This window comes from Rattus norvegicus, chromosome 19 (assembly GCF_021556685.1).
Source record: "Rattus norvegicus strain SHRSP/BbbUtx chromosome 19, alternate assembly SHRSP_T2T, whole genome shotgun sequence".
Lineage (NCBI taxonomy): Eukaryota > Metazoa > Chordata > Mammalia > Rodentia > Muridae > Rattus > Rattus norvegicus.
Window position 1 is genome coordinate 53,464,837 of NC_141552.1, and position 24,686 is coordinate 53,489,522.

The 24,686-nt window shown below is 44.7% G+C and overlaps 1 protein-coding gene across 2 annotated transcripts in view; it reads left to right on the top strand.

The window, feature by feature from the left end:
* Hydin (Hydin, axonemal central pair apparatus protein) overlaps positions 1-24,686 on the top strand; it is a 345,749-nt gene that overhangs the window by 121,309 nt on the left and 199,754 nt on the right. For both annotated transcript variants that reach the window (XM_087594210.1, NM_001427650.1), the window contains 5 exon segments: positions 4,718-4,941; positions 12,527-12,594; positions 18,951-19,186; positions 21,674-21,774; positions 23,975-24,110. In XM_087594210.1, coding sequence (XP_087450336.1) covers positions 4,718-4,941; positions 12,527-12,594; positions 18,951-19,186; positions 21,674-21,774; positions 23,975-24,110 — 765 coding nt within the window.

Sequence of the window (24,686 nt, forward strand, 5' to 3'; positions counted from 1 at the left end):
TGTGTGCATGTGTGTGTGCATGTGTGTGTATGTGTATGTGCTTGTGTGTGTGTGAATATGTGTATGTATGTGTGCATGTGTGTGCATGCATATGTGTGTATGTGTGTGTGCATGTATGTATTGTGCATGTGTGTGTATGTGTGTGCATGTGTGTGTGCATGTGTGTGTGTTTGTGTGTGTATGTATGTATGTGTGTGTGTTTGTGTGTGTGTGTATGTGTGTGTGTATGTGTGTGTGCATGTGTGTGTGTGTATAATCTCCAAACCTTTCAGAACTGTGGAAGGTAGGATTTATTATTCTTCTGTCATGAGAAATACCAGGTGCATGTGGTCAGTCCCTCTATAATTCTGCCCTCAGGGGATGTTGGTAAAGCTGGTGCTTTGACTAAAGTCTCCACTCAGTCCCTGCAGAAATAATCCTGTGGAGCACGGACAGTTGCTCCTCCCATTTTCTGGCCAAGTTGTTTGGGGTTTAGAGTCATTTTCTTCTTAGGTTAATGATAGATAAAGCATGGGGTGAAGGTTCAGCAGATACTCTCCTCCAGTGCAGAGTCTGGAACCACAGCATTCACTTCCTGCACATGGCTGCAAAACTGAAGCCTCCCCTGTAGCACGCTGGCTGAAGGAGAAAGCTCTCCGAAGACTGCAGATAGCATATTACTATCCCGTTCTAATGTGTGGGTCTACACGGGAGGACAGAGAGTACAGTCACCATGGCAGAAGAGGAGATGGGTGGCAACCCTGACTGCCATAGGTGTAAGAAACTAGGCCAAGTCACTCAGCTTGAGAACGTCACAGGCACCGGGTCACTGATCCCTCTGGGAATAGGGCATGTTTTGCTGGTCTTTCAGTCCTGCGGTTCCCAGCACCTCATCTTTCCACACCAGGCCGGTCCCATCTACAAGAAGGGCCTACATGGCATGGAGACGGGTACTTCATCCCCACACTCGCCGGGGTAACAGGGCCAAATGAGGCAAAGCGAAGGCACCCAGATGTTGATGTCAGGATCCGCGATTGAGCCTGAGAGAGCTCCACAGACAGCCAGCTCCTGCATTATTCTACGCTGTGTGCTCTTGAGAGAAAACTCTCCAAAGCAGAGGAAGAAATGATTTTCCTCATTCATCGATGTTGCTTGCGTAATTTATCCCACACGAATCCTCCTTACACCTTACAGATTGCACTTTATGGATGCCACGCCAGGAACAGACAAATGCAAAGCGGATATGGTTTCCCTGCGTATAACAATGATTTTTTTTTTTTTAGCAAATGAATAAGCATGTCCAGATTTTAACTGCAGAGCAAACCCCAGCCAGCCAAGGTATTCAGTGAGGCGAGGCATCGGATTGGACAGAGGCGAGGGCGGCAGAGGGAGGTGGTAAGGCGCGTCTGTGGGGAGATTTTGCACCCTTGGCATCTCCGATGCTGAATCTTCGAAGCTGATGCACCACCGCGTCTCCTAATTTATTATATTACCTCCTTGAGAAATCTGGATGGCTAGCTACTGACCTTAGTCACTGCTGAGCTCGGCGATGCACAAGGAAACAGTTATAATCCCAGGAGTATGTAGTGCTCCCCAACGCAATCCAGGGTCAAACCAACAGGAGGTCAAGTTCTAGTTTAAGTGATCCCCTCTCCCAAGAGTTGGACCTCAGGGGTAAGAGACTCAGGACGGCGTCCCGAGCTGTCAGCTGGATTCAGTTTTCATAAGCAGATGTTTCTTTGCCAGGAGTAAGAGAATGACATCATACTCCCCGAGGTAGAGGGCCAGGCTGGGAGATGCCTCTGTCAGGAAAGGGCTTGCTGGGCAAGCATGAGGACCTGAGGTCAGATCCCTGGAACCCATGTAAAACCCTGGTCATGGTGGCATTTCCCTGTAATCCTAGCGCTGGGGAGATGGAGATGGGAAGATCCCTGGATGATCCAGCTAGTCTTGCTAAAGCAGTGAACTCCAGGCTGAGTGAGTGGCTCCGTGTCAATGAATAAGGTGGAGAGTAATTGAGGAGGGTACTGGGTGTGACCTCTGGCCTCCATAGGCACAGGCACACAGACGTGCATGCATCTGCATATGCAGGCACACACCAACAGAAAACACACACACGCGCGCGCGCACACACACACGCACACACACACACAGAGAGAGAGAGAGAGAGAGAGAGAGAGAGAGAGAGAGAGAGAGAGAGAGAGAGCCTGTGTCTAGAGAGAGAACAACAAAGGCCACGAGTGCCTTAGACCAATGGTTCTCAACCTTCCTCATGCTGCCACCCTTCAATACAGTTCCTCACGGTGTGGTGGCCCCCACTCACAAAAAATATTTTCCTTGCTATTTAGTAACTGAAATTTTGTTACTCTTTGAATCATTATGTAAATATCTGTGTTTTCCAATGGTCTTAGTAGACCCCAGTGGAAGGTTCATTCATTCCCCAAAGGGTGACCCACAGGTTGAGACCCTCTGCTTTAGAAAGTGGCCTCCAGGGTTGTTCATGTAACCAAGATATATTGTATATGTGTATGAACATGTCAAAGAGTAAATTAACAAAAAAAAGAGTACCCTACGAGTTACTACCAGCATATGGAAGCTACCCTTTAAATGCAGGTAAACTCTGTGCCCACAGTATTGGGCAATAGAGATGTAAGTGTCACTTTGATTTGTAAACTCTGTTGCCAGGTACCTTTTACAATTCTACAAACTAACAAATTTACTCTCCTAACAATATGAGATGTTGAAGAGGGCAGATGGGGAAGTGGGGCCTAGAGAAATTAGGGAGTTTGTCTAAAAAGGCTTAGCTAGGAAGTCAAGTGCAAATCTGAGATTTGAACCTAGGCCCTTTGTCTTCCAAGTCCAAAAATAATCATTTTTTCCTATGTTGTCTCTTTAAAAGAGAAAAGGGTGGAAGCACCAAGAACCTTTAAACAGGAGAGTTTGGAAATAGACATAAAACGGTGAGCCAGGCAGCAAGCAACCTTATTTATGGTTTTGTTTTGGCACACCGGTTATCTGCCACTGGCAGAAGTAGCTGTGTTCCTCTGCAGGGGACACAGCTTTCTGTCCAGAGCAGCCTGAGCCTCTGAGCTTAGTCTCCTCAGCCCCTAACCATAGCTGATCTCCTCGGCCACCTAGCACACTGTCCTGACAAAGCAATAGAGCCACATGAGTGTGCTGTGAGCTTCCTCTGGACAGGGCCCTGGGTTCTCCCCTCCTCTCAGACACCCCCTTCCTCACCCTTCAGCACTTACACCAAAGCAGGAGCTAGCTAGCCACACCTCGTCTGCACCTCTCCCTCCCCGGACATTGTCCTCTGTGTTCTGTAACCACATCCCATCACAATCACTCTTTTCAAGGTCAAGGTGACTTCTCATCACACATAAGACCCCAAGCTCATTTCATAGAGCCCCTTCTGCTGACCTCTGTCCACATTTCACATTCATGGGGCTCCTTCCTTGGTTTCCAGTATGTCCCAGCATTCCTCATCACGTTCCTCGGGTCCTTCACATTTTCCTAATAAGTTTCTGGATGTCTTCAGGCACTTACCCTAAGCCTCCTTGTGCAAATGCACCTGTTTGTTTGCTTGTAGAGAACATTTAAGAGGTATTCCATAGATAGAGTTATGACCAGTCTCTGTGTTGGTATGGGGAGGACAGATAGTTATAGCTCGCTTTGACTAACCTCCAGTGTCAGTTAAGGGATGTCCCTACATTTCTAGAGAGGAAGCCAGTCACCCTTCAGAGGTAAAGGCAGAGTTGTCAGGGAACAAAGAGCAGTACCTTTGCAGGCCCAGAATAGAACAGCGCAGCCATAGCACAGGTTCATGCACACTAATGGTGAGGTGTGGGTGGGACCAGCTGCGGAGGACTCTGCACGCCAGTGTGAGCTCCTCATATGCACACTCAGAGCTACTGTGCAATCAGATACAGGCACGAGCATGAAACCGGGACACCAGCATACAGGAATAGAGCGTCTATAGTAAAATGATTGCTTGCATAAGAATCCCCAAACAGCCACTCATCCAAGGGTGTCTGAGATGAGCAACTCCAGGAGGGTGAATTCTCACAGCACCACAGAGAGAACACTTGCCATCTGGAGTCCTAGGTGACACCTGATATGCAGCCTCCGAGGCAGTTGATGCTGCTCCATCCTGACTTGCTTGCTTCTTTTTACAGCCCGTACTTTACCTCAGTTTCCTCGTGCATGAGAAAGAATCATCTACCTTTTTATATCTACTTTAGAGAGAATATTTAAAAGGTAGTCCAAGAGTCTTCATTCATAGATATGACTATAGCCGGTCTTTTAATGGTATGAGTATAATTCAAATGACAAACCTAAAGATTTTCTTTTACATTTTTAATTGTGTATGTGGAGGTGGTGCGTGTGAGTCTGTAGGTGCGGGTTCTGGTAAGGTAGAGTTCAGGTAGGCAGGAGCCTCCCAACATGGGTTCCAAGAGTGGACCTGGCATCCTCTGTAAGAACAACGTCCACTCTAGTCTCCGAACCATCACTAAGCCCCAACTAACTAAAGAGAACACCAAAAGCATAAAATGACCTTGCGACGTAGGAGCCCAATCTTCAAGCATTTAAGACATCAGACAACTGAGTTCTCCCAAGAGTTTCCCTTGGTCATAACTCCTGAGGGTTTCCCTGACGCTGAATAATACATCGTGTATTTACATGAAAACTGACCGCTGTCCCCTTGACCTGACCATGTCTGACTTTCCCGACACAGGCGATCCTTTCCAACAAAGGCAGCATCGATGCCCTCTTCAACGTCATCCCCAAAACTTCAGCCTTGGGGGCCTGCTTTGTTTTCAATCCTAAAGAAGGCATCATTGAACCGAGTGGGGTCCAAGCCGTCCAGATCGCCTTCAGTTCCACCAGCCTGGGGCACTTCGAAGAAGAGTTCCTGATCGATGTCAACGGGTCCCCTGAGCCCGTGAAACTGACCATTCGGTATGGTACATTCGTAACTAAGGTAGACACTGCCTGGAGTTTTCCCTTACACTTTCTAGAGCTACAAAAATTAGCTCGTAACTTAGATGTTCATAATTGTTGATATGAAGCCTCAGCCCAGGGGAATGTTTTAAATGCCCACCAGAGTTTCTTTCCACATCGGATGTCCCTGTAATGTGGATGCAGATACACTACCTTGACATCTGGTTTTCCTGTAAGTTATCACCTATCAGATAAGGATTTAAACTCAGTGGTTCTCAACCTGTGGGTCGTGACTACTTTGAGGATGGCATACCAGATATCCTACATATCAAATATTTACATTGCAATTCACAACAGTAGCAAAATTATAGTTATGAAGTAGCAATGAAATGATTGTATGACTGGAGGTCCCAGTGGTATTGCGTGGACTACATACACCCTGTGTTTTAAGCTGTTTGGAGAAAACGAGTTATTGTGGTAGCTCCAGGAATCAACCTGTCTCCTTGACAACAGCTCTGCCTATTCTCACAGTTTCTCTAAACCTTCTCATTCATTTTCATCATATGGAAATTCTGTAAACAGTCTTATTTTTAATGCTCTCAAGCACTGCCCAAGTGACCACTTATTAGTTTGTTTGCCAAGACTAGACACCTACAGCTTTTATGACAGAAGTTTTTTGGGGGGCTTTTCTCGCTGTTTGTGGTAACTGATAGTCATGAATAGAACTTGTCCTTGGGTTTTGAAAAAAAGTCTGTTTTTGCAGCCCAATAAGATGATATTGACCATTACTGCTTAAAAAGGCCATTTCTCCCAAATAGAAAGATCACACCTTCAAAACACAGCTGCCCGACTCTGGATGCTGGTCACAAGAGGGTCTTTAAATACATGAAAATCTCTCTTATGATGGCTGATATCAGGGCCCACCCTTCTACAAACTGATGTGTCTCTTGGAGCCTGGGATAGCAAAGGAAGGAGACATGATGTTGTTTTTGTAAAAAAAAAAAAGTATTGATCTCATGATATCTACTAAAAATTTAGAATCTCAAGATCAGCTCAAAGGCTTTTATTCTCAAACCTTTTATTCTTAAACTCACCTCAAGAACTCCTGTTATTGTCTAGATTGTGTCCCCAGACTTTCAGATATTGAGTCTTAGCATCTCAGAATGCGACTGTTCTTGGAGATGAGACCCTTAAGTAGGTAATTAGGTTAGGATGAGGTCATAGGGTTGGACTGTAATCCAATAGAAGTGGATTAGAAGTGAAGATTAGGGCATAGACATACAGAAAAAGACACAAAGTAGAGATGCCATCTACAGCTAAAGCCAGAAACCCTTGGGGAAAAAAACAACTATTGCCAAGGCCCACCTTCCAAGGACAGAAATGAATTTCTATCATTTCCTGTTCAGTTTTTGGTGGTGGTGGTGGTGGTTGTTGCTGCTGCTGCTGCTGCTGCTGCTGCTGCTGCTGCTGCTGCTGTTGTTGTTGCAGACAGTCCTTAATAACTAAGGAAGGCAGATGGTCATACCTCACACCATGCCTGGGGACTTAGCCCATCTCAATTAGGATTTTCTTAAAATCTCAAGGCTTATCTGAAACACTCTTAAGCCATCTATAATTTTCCCCAATTATCCATGCTTGTTATAATATTAGAAATCCATTCAAGCATGGTGTTGCACGTCTGTCATCCCAGGACTTGGGAGGTAGAGGCAGGAGGATTAGGAGTTCAAGATCATCTTTGGCTACATGGCAAGTTGGAGGTCAACCTGGGCTCCACGAGACCCTGTCTTTGAAAAACTATTAAAAATTAGAGTTGTTTCACAAACAGTTGAAAGCACAGAGTCCTCCAGAAGGTGCAGCAGACTTGCAGTGATCCATAGCTTACACCCTTCAGCATCTGTACCACATGAGAAGGGTGGGGGGCACCTTTCCACAGCATGAGCAATCAGCCCATTTCTTGTGTCCCTAACAACTCACACCTCACATCTCATGGCAAGTTGTTCATCCGGTCCCTTGAGGGTCCTTTATCATCCATCAGCAGATCAAACTTTCTGACTTCTTGATATCAAAATACATTGTCAAGAATCGTATCCTCTGACAACACCCAGCAGCCAACATGGTTCCCCACAAACACACAGTGCAGATGCTTACAGGTCTGCTCTTTTGTGGGTTTAAGACAAAGAACAGCCTTTATGACTATGGACAGCAATAATCCTTAACAACAAAGCACCAAACCAACCTATAAAAAGATTAAACACCAGGATCAGGGGGATTTTTTACCTCCAGAAAGTCAAGGCTGGATCACATAGCAAAATAAGCCAGCATGGCATAACATTAGTGACGTGTAATACCACAGAATAAAAGAGAAATCCAAAAGGTTATCTTCAGCACATATAAAAGGGCATTTGCCAAAACCCGCCAGGGTTCCGTGATTTGAAAAGGAAAAGAGATCAAGAGCTTAATAATATACAGACATTTCCTCAGCATGAATCAGAGACCCAAACTCAAGAGCCGATGCTATGAGACTGCTCACAGCAGGCACACATAGATATGCATGGCTTTGGATTAGACAGTGGTGCCTCAGACAAGACACCTAAGCACAAGCAAACAAAGGCAAGTAAATAAAGTGACTTCATCAAAGCGTAAGAAGATGTGTGCTTCGGTGTGCACTACTGAGCCAAGTGGGAGACTGTATTTGCAATTCACATATCTGATAAGGGAATTCTAACCAATATATTCAGAAACAATGAATAAGAATATAAATAATGAAGTTTAAAGCCACACCGAGCTTTTAAGACACTGATCTCAAAAAGCATAGAGGTCTGAGCGATATCATGGTTGGGGACATGTATATCAAGAGAGTCCACCGCAACATCGTGTGGCTGGTTATAGGCAACAAAATGGAGAATGAGCACCGGCAAGGATTTGGAGCCTTGGAGTGTGCGCATGTTGGTGATGGTGTGACAGTTGGTACTGACTGTCAACAAGACCCAGAACTCCTAGCACACAGACTTCTAGACCTGTCTGGGGTAGAGTTTCTAGATTGCATTTATTGAGGTAAAAAGACCCAGTCTAACTGGGCTGGGATCTCAGGCTGAGTGAGAAGGGGAAAGATCCCTAACTGCAGATGTAATGTGACAAGAAGCCTCATGTTCCTGCTGCCATGCCTTCCCCACCATGGTGGGCTGTGATCTTAAACTGGGAGCCAAAATAATGGCTCCCTTTCTTAAGTTGCTTTTTGTACAGATATTAATTATAGCAATGAGAAAACAAACGAATACTGATGGAAATGTAAGACATTGCAGCCAGTATAAATAATAATCCTGTCCTTACCTGAAATAAATGAACACTGATCCAACAAGTCTATCAGCTTATATACTCAGAAGAAATGAAGGCATACACCCATATGTAAACTTGTACATGAATGTTTATAGCATCATTATTTATACTGGGCAAAGATAAGCAAAATATGATACACTATTCATGAAATTTTATCAGCCACAAAATGGGGTGAACAAAAGAAAGACACATGGCTGCATGCTATGACGTGGTATAGTGGGTGAGCCTTAAAAGCTCAACCAGTGAAAACAGCCAGTCACATGCATATGTAACACATGCACACGCAGACAACATACATTACATGACTCCAATTCCATGAAAAGTTGAAAACGAGCAAAGCCATGTAAATCAATAGGTTCAGAATAACAAACAGTGGAGGGTGACAGGAAGGAACATGGGTTTCCTTTTGGGGCACCGAACATGTTCTACAATTGGGCTTATCATTTGATACATCCTGTAGGTAGACAAATGCTGTTGATTTGTATGTACACTTTAAGTGGGTGAGATGTGAATGTATGTAAGTTATGTTTCAGTGATACTGTATTTAAAACATCAAATGAGTGTCCTGTCATTTCCTGGATATACTTTTTCTAAAAAAAGATTTTATTTATTGTATATGTGAGTACACTGTAGCTGTCTTCAGGTACACCAGAAGAGGGGATCAGATCCCATTACAGATGGTCTTGAGCCACCATGTATTTGCTGGGAATTGAACTCAGGACCTCTGGAAGAGCAGTCAGTGCTCTTAACCACTGAGCCATCTCTCCAGCCCCTGGGTATACTTTTTTAATTATGTGTATGAGCGCCTGTAGGTGTATGCACATGAGCTTGCAGAGGTCAGAAGAAGGTGTCAGATCTTCTGGAGCTAAAGTTACAGGCAGCGGTGAGCTGCTCAACTTGGGTGCTGGGAACAGATCCCAAGTTCTCTGAGGGAGTAGCAGGTGCTCTTAACCACGGAGCTGTCTCTCTAGCCACACAGATTGATTTTTTTTAAAATCCCAAACCTCTTCTCAATATCATAAAGTAGAAGTTCATGTCACTAGCAGTGAGTGGACAGTCAAGGTGACCTGAGGTTCTCTACTGTGCATAGTAGGATTTTACAGTCTCATAAGCCAACTTGAACTAAAACCTCAGTTTCTCTCCAGGGGTTAAGTCTCTCTCTCTTTCTCTGTCTCTCTCTTTCTCTGTCTCTGTCTGTCTCTGTCTCTGTCTCTGTCTCTGTCTCTGTCTCTGTCTCTCTCTCTCTCTCTCTCTCTCTCTCTCTCTCTCTCTCTCTCTCTCTCCCCCCACTCTCTCTCTCTCACCACCCCCCTTGGACCACTTCCTGCCAGTTTCCACTCCACTGTCTCTTTAATGTTTATCTCCCTCAATGAAAAGGAAAAGTCAATTATGTAAAGAATGCTGGGAGCTTTATCCCTAAACAGATTCCCAGTTACTAAGAGAGGAAAATAAAACCCCTGCATAGCTTTCCTTGCCACGTTACCTCCCCTCACTGAGTGCTGCATGTGTTTGAAGTATTCTAGCACATTAAACTTTGCACAATGATTAGGAAATCCATGAGCCACTGGTGTCACAAGTAAATGTCTAGTTATATGAAAATAATACACGCAAGATCATGTTTCCATCCCTGTGTTATTGTTATGATTCACATATTACTTAGAGGGATAAAACCTTTCTTGGGGTCCCTGTCTCAAGTGATCCCTATGAAGTTAATAGTGTAAATTCTAGAATTTTTCTTATCCTTTTATTATCAGGTACCCTGTCCTGACTCCACGTATTTTGGGCTAGTATACCTTATAAGAGAACAAATACATGTTTGCTCTTTCTAATGATCATTTACTTACATGACATAATGTCTTAAGTGATTGAATAAACTATGATATGAAGTTGATGGGGTTTTAAATCCTATCCCAGTGAGCAATCTCGTTCTCTCTCTCTTCCGGCACATGTAATTTTATTAAGTTTTATCTATTGCATAGACATGCTTCGAAATTTAAATTGCCTCACTCGAATGCTAATCCAATCAGTCTTAGTCTTTGAAATGATCCCATTAGCAGGTTTTCTCGTTGCTGGACAGCTGGGTAATATCCCGTTAGAATTCGTGTGACCACATCCAAGTCCAGGTGGCATCATTTAGTCACAGTTCTCTCGGTGACCAGAGCCTTTGATCGCCTGTGATTTATCTCAGTGCTTCTGCACTGATTAAACGACGACCTTCTGCGGTTTCCCATGCTCTTTCCCTACTTTCTTTTCTCCCCATTCATTTCATATAGTTTTTGATCTGCTTGTTACTCTGGCCCCCAAAACTGTCTTTTCCAACTCAAGTGGCTAAGTTGCGAGCTCCTTTGACTTCATTCCCAGTTGGATCTTCACGGACTGCTGAGTACCAGACAGGCTTTTGGAAACCATCTCAAATGACCAGCATGAAATAGAGTCATGAGAACGGATTTTAGACTTGCAGCTTGTCATGTTGGGTCTTGGTTGCGGTCACCCTCCACTTCTCCACAAGCCTCAGCCCATTAGAGCCACTTCTCCAGCCGCCACCGGCGTTACTAAGGCTTTAGTGTGTCGCATGTGGCATAGCAGGTCTCTGTGTGTCTAAACATTGAAAGCCTCACCATGTGTATGGAAAAATCATTCAGCCCTTACCTTTGCTGTAGACATTTTGTAAAATATCAATTATGGAGAACCATGATTCCTGCTTAACCAGTAAACAAGAATGCCTGCCATCTAAGCTCTCTTTGACTGTTAATGATTACCACAAATTTAGTAGATTAAAACGATATAGATTTATTATTTTAGAGACTGGTAGGTTAGAACCTCAACCCTTGTCTTAACTGAACCAAATTAAAGGTGATGGTAGACCTCTGAGTCTTTCTAGAAAGCCCAGGCGAGAATCCATTCATCAAGCTTCTACAGCTTCTTAAGGCTGTCCATTCTCTCTGGCCAATGTTGGTAGCAGCACTGATCTATGGGTAGAAGTACAATACTTAGAAGGTAGTTTGACAACATCTCTAGTTAGTAAAACAACAGTAGCTGGCTTCTACCTACAGCCTACAACCTCTCAACCGTGGGGTATTTTACCAAGCTCACAGTATCAGGTATGAATTCTTCTCCTATGAAACTAGCTTAAAATCCCAACCAAAAGCTCACTGGTTACCTCCCTAACAGCCATGCCACTAATGTACCAGTGAGCACATCTCGCTTGTCAGGTTAGGGGTTTTTTTTTGTTTGTTTTGTTTTGTTTTTTGTATATAGGGTTCACCACTGAGTGAGAACACTGATAATTTTTGTTCCCTAGTAGCCTGCATAGCATTTTCTAGCATGATGAAAGCTAGCTCACAGGGCTGGCACTTCCAAAGACCCAATATGCATTTCATTTATTTCTTAACTATTTATGTGTATACATGATAGGGGACCTGTGCACACATGAGTGCAGGTGTCCCAGAGTCAGGAGGCAGAAGATTCCCTGGGCCTGAAGTTGTAGGTCGTGTGAGCCACCTTACGTGGGTGCCGAGAGCTAGACTCCAGTCCTCCGCAAGAGCAGCCAGAACACGCTCTTAACCACTGAGCCATCTCTCCCAATTTTTGTTTCTCGATGAGTTGATGACAGAGTATATGCTTCATCCAAGTTAACTATTTTTTTAGCATTAGTTTGGCAAACTGACTGCCAATTCCCTAGTGACTAGTAGGGGAAAGGTTACATACACTAACCACAGTCATTTCCTACCTAGAGTTTGAGAACTGGAAACCTATTTTGTGTATGAGTGTGTGGTACACACGTGTATACATTCACGTTTGCATGTGTGTGAACACACATGAACACATGTATGTGGAGGCCCAATGAGACAGCCAGTGTGCTTCCCAATCACTCTCTGCTTTATTTGATGAGTCATGGTCTCTCACTGATCCTGAAGCTCACCTACTCTGGTTAGTCTAGACGTCATGCCCCAGGGACTCCCTGTCTCCACCTCCTGAGTGCTAATAGTTCAAGCCCCCCTCCCTGCTTGCTCAGCTTTTATAAGGGTGCTGGGGTCCCATACTCCCGTGCAAACTCTTGCACACAGATGCTGAGCCCACAGAGATATACCACACACACTCTGAAAAGTTATTGCAATGGCTACTGTAACGGCTTGTCGAATTATGGCTTCTTAGACTCTGTTATTGACCTCATACCAAGGTTTGTTTATTGTGTGTATTTCCCTTCCAAGTTCTGAGCATTACCTTCACTCATTCCCTATTTCCCCAATTTGTGTTTGACTTTCAGAGGCTGTGTGATTGGACCTACATTCCATTTTAATGTCCCTGCTCTGCACTTTGGGAATGTTTCCTATGGTGAGTACTCTTTCTTTCGTGTGTGTGTGTGTGTGTGTGTGTGTGTGTGTGTGTGTGTGTGTACATGTGGAATCTTGTAATTGTATTTTTTTATTTGCCTGAGGTAAATGTCGTCTCCAAAGCTTGTTGCATCTGTCTGCTAACCTAGGCCTAGGCCTGGAAGCTTCTAGCCTCCGTACATTCTAGCCTGGGCCTAGAATGTCTTCAGCCTCTGGGACTTACTGCTGAATAAGCTCACCCTTTCTAGCTCTTCCTGAACTCTGGCTTCAGAGTTGTTCAACTCAGCTGTTCTGGCTCCAACTCCTCTCTAAACAACTGGTTCAATCTGGCTTCTCTCTTGGCCTCTCACTGCATCGGCCCCAAACTAACTCTAGCAATATGTTCTACTTTTCTGGTCCCCTCTCATTTTCTGGTTCATTGTCTTCACTTGTCTCTAGCTTGTTCTCTCTTCAACCTGTCTCTATAAAACTGTCCTGGGAAAACTGCCTCCTCCTCCCAATCTGTCTCCACACTGCTTTCTTAAGTAGCTTCCCTGGTTTGTCAAATCTTCCTCTGATTTGTCACTTTGTCTGCCACTCAATTAGACATCACTTTCAAACATGGGTGCTTCTTTCTACAAACGTAACTTTACCTTCGTTGTTTGGAACTAAGGTCCTGTCTGTATTCCAGCAGAGGGAGTAAATAAAGGTGTGAGCTAAGGGCTGAAACATGGTTTTTTTTCCCAGTAAGTAACACAATCGTGGGGTTCATGGTATGAACAAACATCCTGCGACAGACTCAGGAAGATAATCTTGTCATACCTAGAAATACCATCTTCCTCCTTAAGACTGTTTCTTCCATTGGCCTGGAGCTCACCAGTGAGACTGGGCTACTGGCCAGTGAGCCCAGTGTGGTATTTTGAATAGGAATATTTTCAAACACATAGACTCATGTGTTTGAATGCTGGATCCATAGGGAGTGGCACTATTGAGAGACATAGCCTTGTTACAATAGGTGTGGCTTTGTTGGAGGAAGTGTGTCTCCAGGGAGTGGGCTCCAGCCAAGCCCAGTGGATCATATTCTCTTCCTACTGCCTATGGATCCAGAGGTAGAATCCTTAGCTTCTTCTCCAGCACCACGTCTGCCTGCATGCCGCCATGCTTCCTACCATGATGATAATGGACTAAACCTCTGAACCACAAGCCAGTCCCAATTTAACGTTTTTCTTTATAAGAGTTGTTGTGGTCATAGTGTCTCCATGGCAATAAAACTCTTAAGATACCCAGGGACGCTACTTACCCTGCCCCCCCCCAGCACTTGGGACTACAAGGACACACCACCACAACCATCTTTTCATATAAGTGCCAGGGATCAAGCTCAGAGCCTCATGCTTACAAAGTGTTCTGGCTACTTTTATATTAACTTGACACAAGTTGAGGTCATCTTGGAAGAGGGAATCTCAATTGAGAAAATGCTTCCATCAGACTGACCTGTAGGCGAGCCTCTGGGGCATTTTTCTTGGTTAATTATTGGCATGAGAGCTCAGTGGTGCCAGCCCGGAGGCACAACCCTGAATGTGTAAAATGGCAGGCTGAGTGAGCCAAGGAGAGCAAACCAGTAAGAAGCATCTCACCACAGCCTCTGCTTCAGTGCCTGCCTCCAGGTTCCGCCTCGAGTTCCTGCCCTGACTTCCTTCCATGACCGACTGTTACGTGGACTGACCTGTAAGCCCAATAAACTCTGTCCTCCCCACATTGCCTTTGGTCATGGTGTTTGCCACAGCAGAGTGCAAAGTAACACACCAACTAAGCCATTTCCCCATTTTCAGTTTAGAAATCGGATACAGTATTTCTTGGTCTCTGCCCAGGAGAAGGAAGGTTTACAAAGCAGCCCGATTACCATTTCTAACAGCTAGTCAAGAGGCTCCTTTCCTCTGTGGCAAGGTCATTTTGGCGCTGCTGTTTCTAAGTGATACATAAAGTAGTAACTGGGCCCTGGACACTAAGAGCTGCGAGGCTGTGGATATCGCTCTTTCTCCAGCAGTGACACCAGCGACCTCATGCATCTGTCTCATGTTCACCATCTGTACATTCTATACTCTTTGTACTTGGGATTTGGGGGCCATGGTCATAGTGGTGACATATTGGTTATTTTGTTTTGCTTTTTGGCATTGCTGGGTACCAAACCCAGGGCTTTGTGCATACCAGGCAAGTACTCTGTCAGTGCACAAAACTCCCAAACCTGCATTGTATCTAAATGCAAATTCGGATTTGTCCATCTGGCTGACAGCAGTCTCCTTCGAGAGGTGCTTTGGGGTTGAACTGAGGTCATGTGGTTCAGCTCAGGGTCCCATTGCTCCAGGTTGAAGGATGTTCCGTCTGTACCGTCATCTCACCTGGTGTCTGTCCCTTGGCAATTTTCCCTGTCTGTATTTATCAACTGATAAAAATGTCAACTGAAGCAGCGACGGTGAAATTCTCAGTATAGAATTTCACTTGAGAAAGAGAATTTAAAGTGTATTTAGTAGGTTAATTTGATTTGATTTGATAGTAATTAGCCCTTCTATCTAGAAGGCGGTAAAAGGAAAAGCCCAGATTGAGAAATGCTTGTTTAACTCCATAGCCCTATTCTTTACAGTCCGTTTCATTGTTTCCTGTTCATCTTGCTTTAGATTAAATGAACCCTACTTCAGGGAAAAATAGCTCCTTAGCAAAAGCCTATTTGAATGTGTTCATCAGTTGCTTTGTATCTGATGATAGGAGAATTTTAATTGTTCAGAAAACACTGTATGGTGACCACCACATGAAGTATACTGCATAAAGTACATGACATGTAGTCTTTCCCCAGATTATGCATCTCCTGTATTCGGAATTCTTTCCGTGAATAACTACAAAGGTGCTACATTTGCAAAGTGACCTGCCCACATGTTTCCCTCTGCTTTCTGAAGATTCTTGGCTTCCTAGAAACATTGGGAGTCCCTCGTCTAAAGTCTCCCACGAACTCCCAGAAGTCTCATTTACTTATTGGTCACACACATTACTGAATTGGTGTAGTGTCATCATTAGGCAGCCCATTGTTTAGTAGTGAAATCATGTTCCCCATACATCAACTTTTTAAAGACTCTGCTGCTGCTTCTCTGTGGTCTTGTGATCTGTAGCTTCCTGTTTCTTCAAGAAGTCTTAGGGACACTTCTGCACAGTGGTAGAACCCTTGTTTGGCATGCTCAAGACTCTAGATCACAATCCTATCGATAGAGACACAGACAGACAGACAGACATCTTTATTCAGATTTATTTTTATTTTATGTGTATAAGTGCTTTGCCTGCACATATGTAAGCATGCCATATGCATGCAGTGTACAGTGAAGGCCAGAAGAGGGCATCAGATCCCCCGGACCTGGAGTTACAGATGATTGTGAGCTGCCTTGTGGGTGCTGGGAATCAAACCTGGGTCCTCTGCAAAAGTAGTCAGTGATCTTAACCACTGAGCCATCTTAGCCCCGAGAAAGCACTGTGTTTTGGTTGTTGTTTGCTTTGTTTTGTTTAGAATTAATTTCTTAATGGACTTTGGGGGTCAGATAAAAATATAAATGCTGAAGGAGAATTAAATCTTTTGAGAATGCTCTCTTTCGAATCAACATTTGAGTATAGGAAGAAGTATAAATTACCTCTGTGAATCCCCGAACATTCTGTCCAATCATGTTGTTAATTGTCCTAAGACTTACCTACATATGCTAACTGGAAAGAATACAGATGTTGAGAGCTGTAAAATACTTTCATTCAGGTAGAACTTCAGATAGAACAGACTGGGGATGGAATGGGGTAGGGGAGCAGAAGGCTAGGTATAGTGTTCATACCAATAACCATTCAGTCTTTAACAAGCCAACAGCCCCTCCTGAGGCTCTGTGAAGGAGATGGGGGCACCACAGATGCTACTACAAGGAACTACATAAGTTTTAATGAGTTTTATTCTGTGAAAAACTTCTGACTAAGGGAATTGGTCCCAGCAGTTGTTTGGGACCATGTGACTGTGGAATCCACTTTTCTTTTTTTTTTAACTATTTATTTATTATATATAAGTACACTGTAGCTGTCTTCACATATGTAGAAGAGGGCATCGGATCTCTTTACAGATGGTTGTGAACCACCATGTGGTTGCTGGGAACTTAACTCAGGACCTCTGGAAGAGCAGTCAGCGCTCTTAACCACTGAGCCATCTCTCCAGCTTTTTTTTTTTTGCAGCCTCTTTTTTTTTTTTAAGATTTATTCATTTATTATATATAAGTACACTGTAGCTCTCTTCAGATACACCAGAAGAGGGCATCGGATCTCTTTACAGATGGTTGTGAGCCACCATGTGGTTGCTGGGAATTGAACTCAGGACCTCTGGAAGAACTGTCAGAGCTCTTAACCGCTGAGCCATCTCTCCAGCCTCCACTTTTCTTAATACCATATATTAGTAGACCATTTAAGTCATTAATGGCCAGGTAAGGTAAGTATAGTTTTCAGTCATTATTGGGCAAGATCTGAAGAGTCCAATATGGCATTTATATGATTGTGAAGGTGACACCCACCACTTTCTCTGGGATTTCTAGGAGAAGGTGGTTTGAGGCAGAAAACCCGAGGCTTTACCTAGAAGCAGCGTGTCCATTATCCTGTGGTTATTCTTGATCTAAAAGTGACAGCAACTTCACAGCCACCCAGGAAATCCAGCCAAAAGTCTATGTATTGCTTTCCCAGCAAAGGAGACCTACATGTCTTACAAAAGGAATATGAGTCCCACCAAATGGAAGCCAATAGGGCTGGTTATAACCTGACACAGGACTGTGGGGGTGAACTAGTCTTAGGTCCTGCCTGGGTCTAACTCACATCACCACGTCTCTCCTGGGAGAGGCTATTATCACATCCTATGTCAGCCTGTCTTTCCTGGGAGAGGCTATTATCACATCCTATGTCAGCCCTGAGAGCATGGCTCTCAGAAAGGAACAATACAAATTTGTCACCTGTTGGCATGTTCTAGAGCAAACAGCAGACAAGTATGTAGGCTTCTCTTTCATGCATTGCCAAACAGGACTGAGTACGATCCTACGTTCTAAAAATCTGCATTGGACACAGAGATTAAAGGCAAAATGCACTTCTACAAGACAACTCACAATAACTAACAGCCGAGGTTGCCTCTTTAGAGGGGCCTGGGTGACAACCGAGGGCCTTGTTCTGGATTACGGTTTAACCTGCATGACTAAATGCATACATATTCTCTAGTTAATTCATGAATGGATGAAGTGTATGTATTGATGTGTGACTGGGGACTTAAGGAGCTAACAGGGAATGGATCTGAGCAGAGGAAATGACATAATCTGTGATGATAAAGACGTCACAGTGAAACCCATCAGATTGTACATACGCTAAAAAGCGCTTTAAAGAGGGCCCAGGGATGTGGCTGAGACACCAAAATGCCGGGAGAGCAGTGGAATTCTCAGAACCCACATGGACTGTCTGGATGCATGCAGTGGGGCATTCTTACATTACCAAATTCGGAGAGGGAGATACAGGAGGATCCTTGAGCTTTGCTGGACCGCCAGGCTCACCCCAGGCTTGGTGAGAGACCCTAAAGCAAAAAAACTAAAGTGTATAGAGGAAGACACCTGGTATTGACCTATGACCTGTACTCATACACCACACACACATACAATACATACATACATACATACACACATACACATATACACATACTTACATACATACACACATATACATATATACACATACATACTTACATATATACATACATACATACACATATACACACATACATACACACATACACATATACACACATACATACTTACATACATACATATACACATACATACTTACATATATACATACACACATACACATATACACACATACTTACATACATACACACATGCATACACACATACACATATACACATACATACATGCATACACACATACACATGCACACATACATACTACATATATACATACACACATACACATATACACACATACATACACACATATACATACATACATGCATACATACATACACACATACACATATACACACATACATACACATATACATACATACACACATACACATATACATGCATGCATACATACATACACACATATACATATACATACATGCATGCATACATACACACATATACACATGTACATACTTATATACATACATACTATACATACATATAGAGGACAAGTTAGAAGGTAATGAGACACAGTAGTGAATTACATACACAACCCTAAGCCATTGCTAAGGGAGATTTGTTGGACAAGGAAGGCTACTAGGGAAAAGAAGCCTTTCTCACCTCAAATTTTGTTTTCCAGGATTTCCCCATACTTTGACGTGTTCCCTCAATAATACGTCTTTGGTCTCCATGACCTTCAAACTGCGTGTCCGTGGCGATGGCGAAGGCATGAGTAGCATCCCAAGTTACTCTCAGGATTCGGACAGCAAACGACGGTCATGGATTAATACAGAAATATCCACAACAAAACCCAAAGAATTTACCATCACTCCCAACAGTGGCACCATCCGTGCCCAGGGTTTTGCTGCCATCAAGGTAAAGTGCACAGCTGTCAGCACACACAGCTGAACACCGGCCACCTTTCAGATAGCCACTGATATGTCACCTAGGGTTCTCTGCCCAAGGACACTGATAGGGAATGCCATGGGGAACCACAGGCAAAACTGGCCCTGTACGACTAAGCCTCTGAGACCACAGAACCAGATGCAAAGAAGTTCTCACTGCTCTGGTTACTGGAATCGCTAAGCTTGGAGACTATGCTCAGCCAGTTCTAGCAAGTCAGCCCTCAATGAGCCAAGTAGAGAGAGACAAACTCCCACCACAGAAAGAGGACCAAAGATATCCAGTGGCTCCCACTCCCCAGTCCTCTTGGGGTCCTGACATGAGATTTGGTTTTAAGTAGAGGAATTCTGGTCTGGACATGGCCCCATTCATCACCACAATCTCAGCTCTAGCCTCTCCTCAGAGATAGTCTGACCAATTGTTGGAACCAGATAAGATCTCTTTCCAGACAAAGAGAGCCTTCTCCTTCTCCTCCTTCTCCTCCTTCTCCATCTTGAGATTCCAGGAGCTGATGGGGAAAGGGACTCCAGTACCTTGGGGACTATTGTTTTAACAGTCTAATGGCCAAAAGAAGGGCCCAAGTGCCTCTTCAGAATAACCTTGTCCCCACCAGACCAGTTTCAGCCCAGTTAAATGTATACTCACCAGGTCTAACATGAATACGTATCTTCGGAGGAGCTGTGGCTTCCAGTGCAATCAATCAATCACTGTTCCATACAGAAATGCACCCATTGACTGTAATTGAAGAGCAGAAGAACTCAGAGTCTGTCTGACTTTGTATTTAGGTCCTGCACAACCGTAAACGCCGGGGCTTATGCCCAGCTGACAGCTAGGTCATTCAGGTTTGCAGTATAAATCTGGGTCCTGACAAATATGGTCACCGTGTTTCTTTCCACTAGAGCTTTGTATGTGAGTCCACAGGAAGAGGGATGAGAAGGCTGCCCAGCCTACTGTCTCCCTAGGCTTGGTCTGAAATCAGACCAGTGCAGTGGCCTTAGTGGCAGCCCCATGGTGCCCCCAGCAGGGTTACCTCAGAATTAACCGAGAAGAGTTTCAGCTGTCTCCCTTCACCTTTTCTTCTCCAGACACCGGGATCTTGCAGAATGGAGGGCTGCTGACTGAAATGGTGGTTTCTGCGAAGGAAAGACTTCACAGCTAAAATGGCTAATTCTGTAGATGTTACCACTGAATATTTATTCAATCCAGCCACTGTTTCATCCCCAGATTTGTTTGAGATGCTTTTCAATACCTCACCTCAAGTCTATTCATTTTAACTGTTTTTCTGGGACTTTTCAGCCCTTCCATGGGCTTCTCCAAGGGTCTAGAGAAGCTCGCCCTGTCATTACATTCTCTCCGGAGATGGCTAAAACTGACTTCTACTGGAAGGTGCACAGCCATGGTGGATTTATTTTTCACTTGCCCCTCAGCCTCCGTACGGTCCAATCCCTCTGTCCTTTTACCCCTGGGGTAGCTTTCTTCCTACCAACCTCAATCCCAATACATAAACAAAGGGGTCCAGTCATGCCAACACCTCCACTTTTCTCCTAGCCAGATCATTTTTCTTTCCAAACCAGTGCCTCCCTTTTTTACTTTTTTTGTGTATGTTTTGGCAAAAACCCCCCTCTGAGCTTCAGCGTTCCCTCCTGATCTGCACTTTCAGCCAGGTCTGTGTGGACTCGAATTTGCATGCAGCAATTCCCTGTGCAACCAGAAAGATTTTAATTAGTACCTGGATACATAATTTATAGGCAGAAAACCCTTAGCCCATGCCAGAAGCTCTTCTCCAAACTAACAAGTATCGTTTCCAGTCGAAATCATTTTGAAGCAATTAAAAGTTGTAACAAGGCTTTCAGAGGGCCTGAAAACAAAGTTTCACAGCAGTAAATACAAACATAGGGGAGAATCTTCTGGGTAGAGGTTGTCCTCAGGTGGACCTGGCTTTGGACATTTCTATTTTTCTGCTAGAGTGGAAAGGGGAGGCAAATCTTTTAGATTGAAAATCCAATTGCCCCTGCAAGTTTCTAAAGTGTACATAGTTATTTTCCTTTCCCTTTGACATAAGGAAATTCACTATACCGTTTCTTCAGTTATATTGAAGTTCGGCCATTTAGTTAGCCCCCAGTGTTATAAGGAACAGTTTAAACGACAATAATTAAAGTCTGTCTGCCACGTTTGTAGTCTCTCACCATCTGTGGTCACCTTCTCCTTTGTGTGGGTATGTAGTCCCCGTGATAAATGAGACCCCAGAAATGAGTCAGCCTTTTATGCTAACACTGAATCTCTAACCCAGCGTGCGAAAACATCCACCGTGCCCTGACCCCATAATGTAACTTGTTCAGTGTAAAGTGCCATCCATCTAACGAAACAGGGCACTTAGAAACCACACTGATGCAAGTCTTCCCCCCTGGCTCCCTGCTCCACCCTGCAGAGAACAGCAACCTGTCACCTCTTTCTTCCCAGGTGACCTTGTGCTCCAACACCGTGCAGAAATACGAGCTGGCGCTGGTGGTAGATGTGGAGGGCATCGGAGAGGAAGTGCTGGCGCTCTTGATTACAGCCAGGTAGCATACACACCTGTTCCTCTCTGCCAGTACCCACCCCCCATGCTTCCCCTGAGCCCGGGGTCAGGCTGCCTCCCACAAGGCAATTGGCCTGCAAAACACTGCATACTAGATTTCTCTTGCCTTCCTGGGGATGGGAAATGGAATCTGGGGTGCAAGGAGCAAAGTTTTAAAACAGAGAATGTTTGAAAAGGACCTGTGGTGGCGATATCAAGGACCAAAAGGCTTTATGTGTATGCCACATTGCTTTCTAATGAGTACAAGAACTAATGGGTTCATCAGGTAGGTGATGAGTTACTAAGGCTTTTTTTTTTTTTTTGAGGTTTTTAATATGGTCTGTATGAAGGTCATGTAGGAGAAGGTGCTGGTGTCAGTCTCTAATAATATAAACTCATAGCCTTCACTCTGTGTGTGCACACATACAAGCACGTGTCTGATTGTTGTATATGTACATGTGTGCACATGAGCATAGGGATGCACTCACTCCAGTGTGTACATGGAGAGGCCAGAGACTGATCCTAGGGTGTGTCTTCCCCTATCAATCTCCACTTTATTCTTGAGACAGGGCCTCTCACTGATCCCGCCGGAGCTGACCATTTTACCTAGACTAGCCGCCAATGGAGCATCTGAGATCCACTTGACTCTCTCTCCCCTCTTGAGGCTTTTATCTGAGTACGGGAGATTCTAACAGCTCCTCATGCTTGCACAGCAAAACACTACACCTCCCAGGCACCCAGCTTCTCCCTCTCTTTCAGTGAGTCAGGAAGGATTCCTGAAGTTAGGTTTAAATTGGGGCTGCCCCCTTTCCACAGCAGACAAGCTTCAGAACTCAGGGAAGCAAATGGCTTTGGACAGAAAGGACGTAGCAGAGCTGGTCCATCAGTGTCTGGCAAGCAGGTCTTATGAGTGTTGGGAAGACACACCTTAAAGAGGGTGCAGGCACTCTGATTGGTGGGAGGGTAATAACCATGTGTCGGAAGTTCGAATGGAGACAAATATCAACCTGGAAGGAACTAGAACTCTTGCTGCCTCAGTCTGCTTAAATGTCGCTACCATCCAACTTTGCTTGTCTCCTTGAACACAGGAAAGGCTCTTTGGTTCAGTCCGTGCCTTCCTGGGGTCTGCCTTGGCTTTGGTCTTGCCAAATTGTAAAAAATAATAATGCCTACAGGGACCATGGGTTTCCTGCTAAGGTTTGCTGTGACCCCTGTAAAGCATCATACACCCCCTCTGCCACACAGACTAGGGAAGCAAAAGAATAGCAGTTGCTTTCAACTGGCAACTCCCATGCTAGCTAAAAGTACCCACTCAGAAAGCCAGCGGCGACTTGCTGCGCCCTTGCCCCAGGCTCGCCGGCTCTAGCTGTGCGCTTGCACTCTCCAGGATTCTTCCACACCACCCTAAGAGTTACAACCCCACTAAAGAAAGTCATCCAATCTCCAGAATGACTTTCACTTCTCTCCCCAGGGGGTGAGATGTGAGACAGAAAGCAGGTGACTCAAAGGGACATAGGTTGGACTTTGTGAGGTCAGCATTGAACTGAACTCCACGGGACTTAAAAAGCCGTCCTCTTCATCTTTGTGCTTCATGTCAGGACCGTGAGTGGCATAGGGCAGACTAGACACTGACAGCCATAGACTTGAAATAGAACCCAGGCCTCCCATCGGGCTACATGCAGGGACACCGGCACGGCTCCAGTCCAGCACTGAGCTGCAGAGACCGCTACCCTGCACAGGAATCAGAATTATTATTGTTATGTAAATGATTCAAGCTTTGTCCTGGGAGGCTTTCTAACCCATCCAAGCAGCACAGCTAGTTAAGCCTCTGTACAGTTGGCACTGGCCCTATTTGACACAGACACAGACCCACTAACCTAAGGAACTTGGCTATGAGGCCCTTCGCAAAGGAGGGGCACAGTGAAAACTGAGTGGAAAGAGTTGTCGCTGCCCGGCAAAGGCAACTATTTAAGGAGGTCTACCTCTAGTTCTCTTTCGATTAGTTAATGCTAAGCGGGGGCTAAAAGAGAGAGACAATGGGACAGAAGGGTAGACACAGTTACTTGTTCCCCACAGTGCCCCCCTATTAATGTTACTAGGGAAACCGCTATGTAACAGTGACGGATGCACTTAGCTTAGCACTCTGCCCTTTTGAATGTAACAAGCTCTCCATTTTGAACTGTTTAATGGGCTCCTTTGAGCAGATGTGTTGTGCCCAAGCTCCAGTTGATGACTACAGAGGTGGACTTCGGGCGCTGCTTCCTGAAGTACCCATACGAGAAGACCATCCAGCTTGTCAACCATGATGACCTTCCTGGGTGCTATAAGGTCCTGCCTCAGGTGAGTTACTTTATCCCTTTTCAATGTTGACCTTTCTTCCAGTCGACTCACTCCCTCAGTGAAGAAGAGGCACCCTTCTGAGAAGCCGTGGTGGTCCTGGACCCATGACCTCCCCTGCTTCTGATTTTTAACCCTCAGATGAGTCCGGGGTGAGCTTAGGGAGCCACAGCTGGATGGCTGTCTGTGTGACTGAGTGGCTGCAGGTGTAAACGGTTGTTCATTTCCCAAGGAAATTGTCCTTGATAAAGAAGAGAAAGTGTCAATTAAACCAACATGCAGAAGTGCACCTGCAAATAATTGCCTGTGAATTAGCCATGCTTGGGAAATGAGCTGGGAGATCTCATTTGTACTCATGGCCAGGGTTGAACAGCATCACCAAGATACGGTAATGAAGTGTTATAAATGGGCCCTTTGGTCCAGAAATCTAGAGGTCACACAGGAAGAGGGATCGCGTCTTAATTCCTATGAAACATAACCTTCCACACATCCCTACCCCTGGCTACATAGGGGACCAAATAGGTCACATGTGCAGAAGATGCAGAAAGATTTATAGAGAGCAATGGAAGATCACTAATG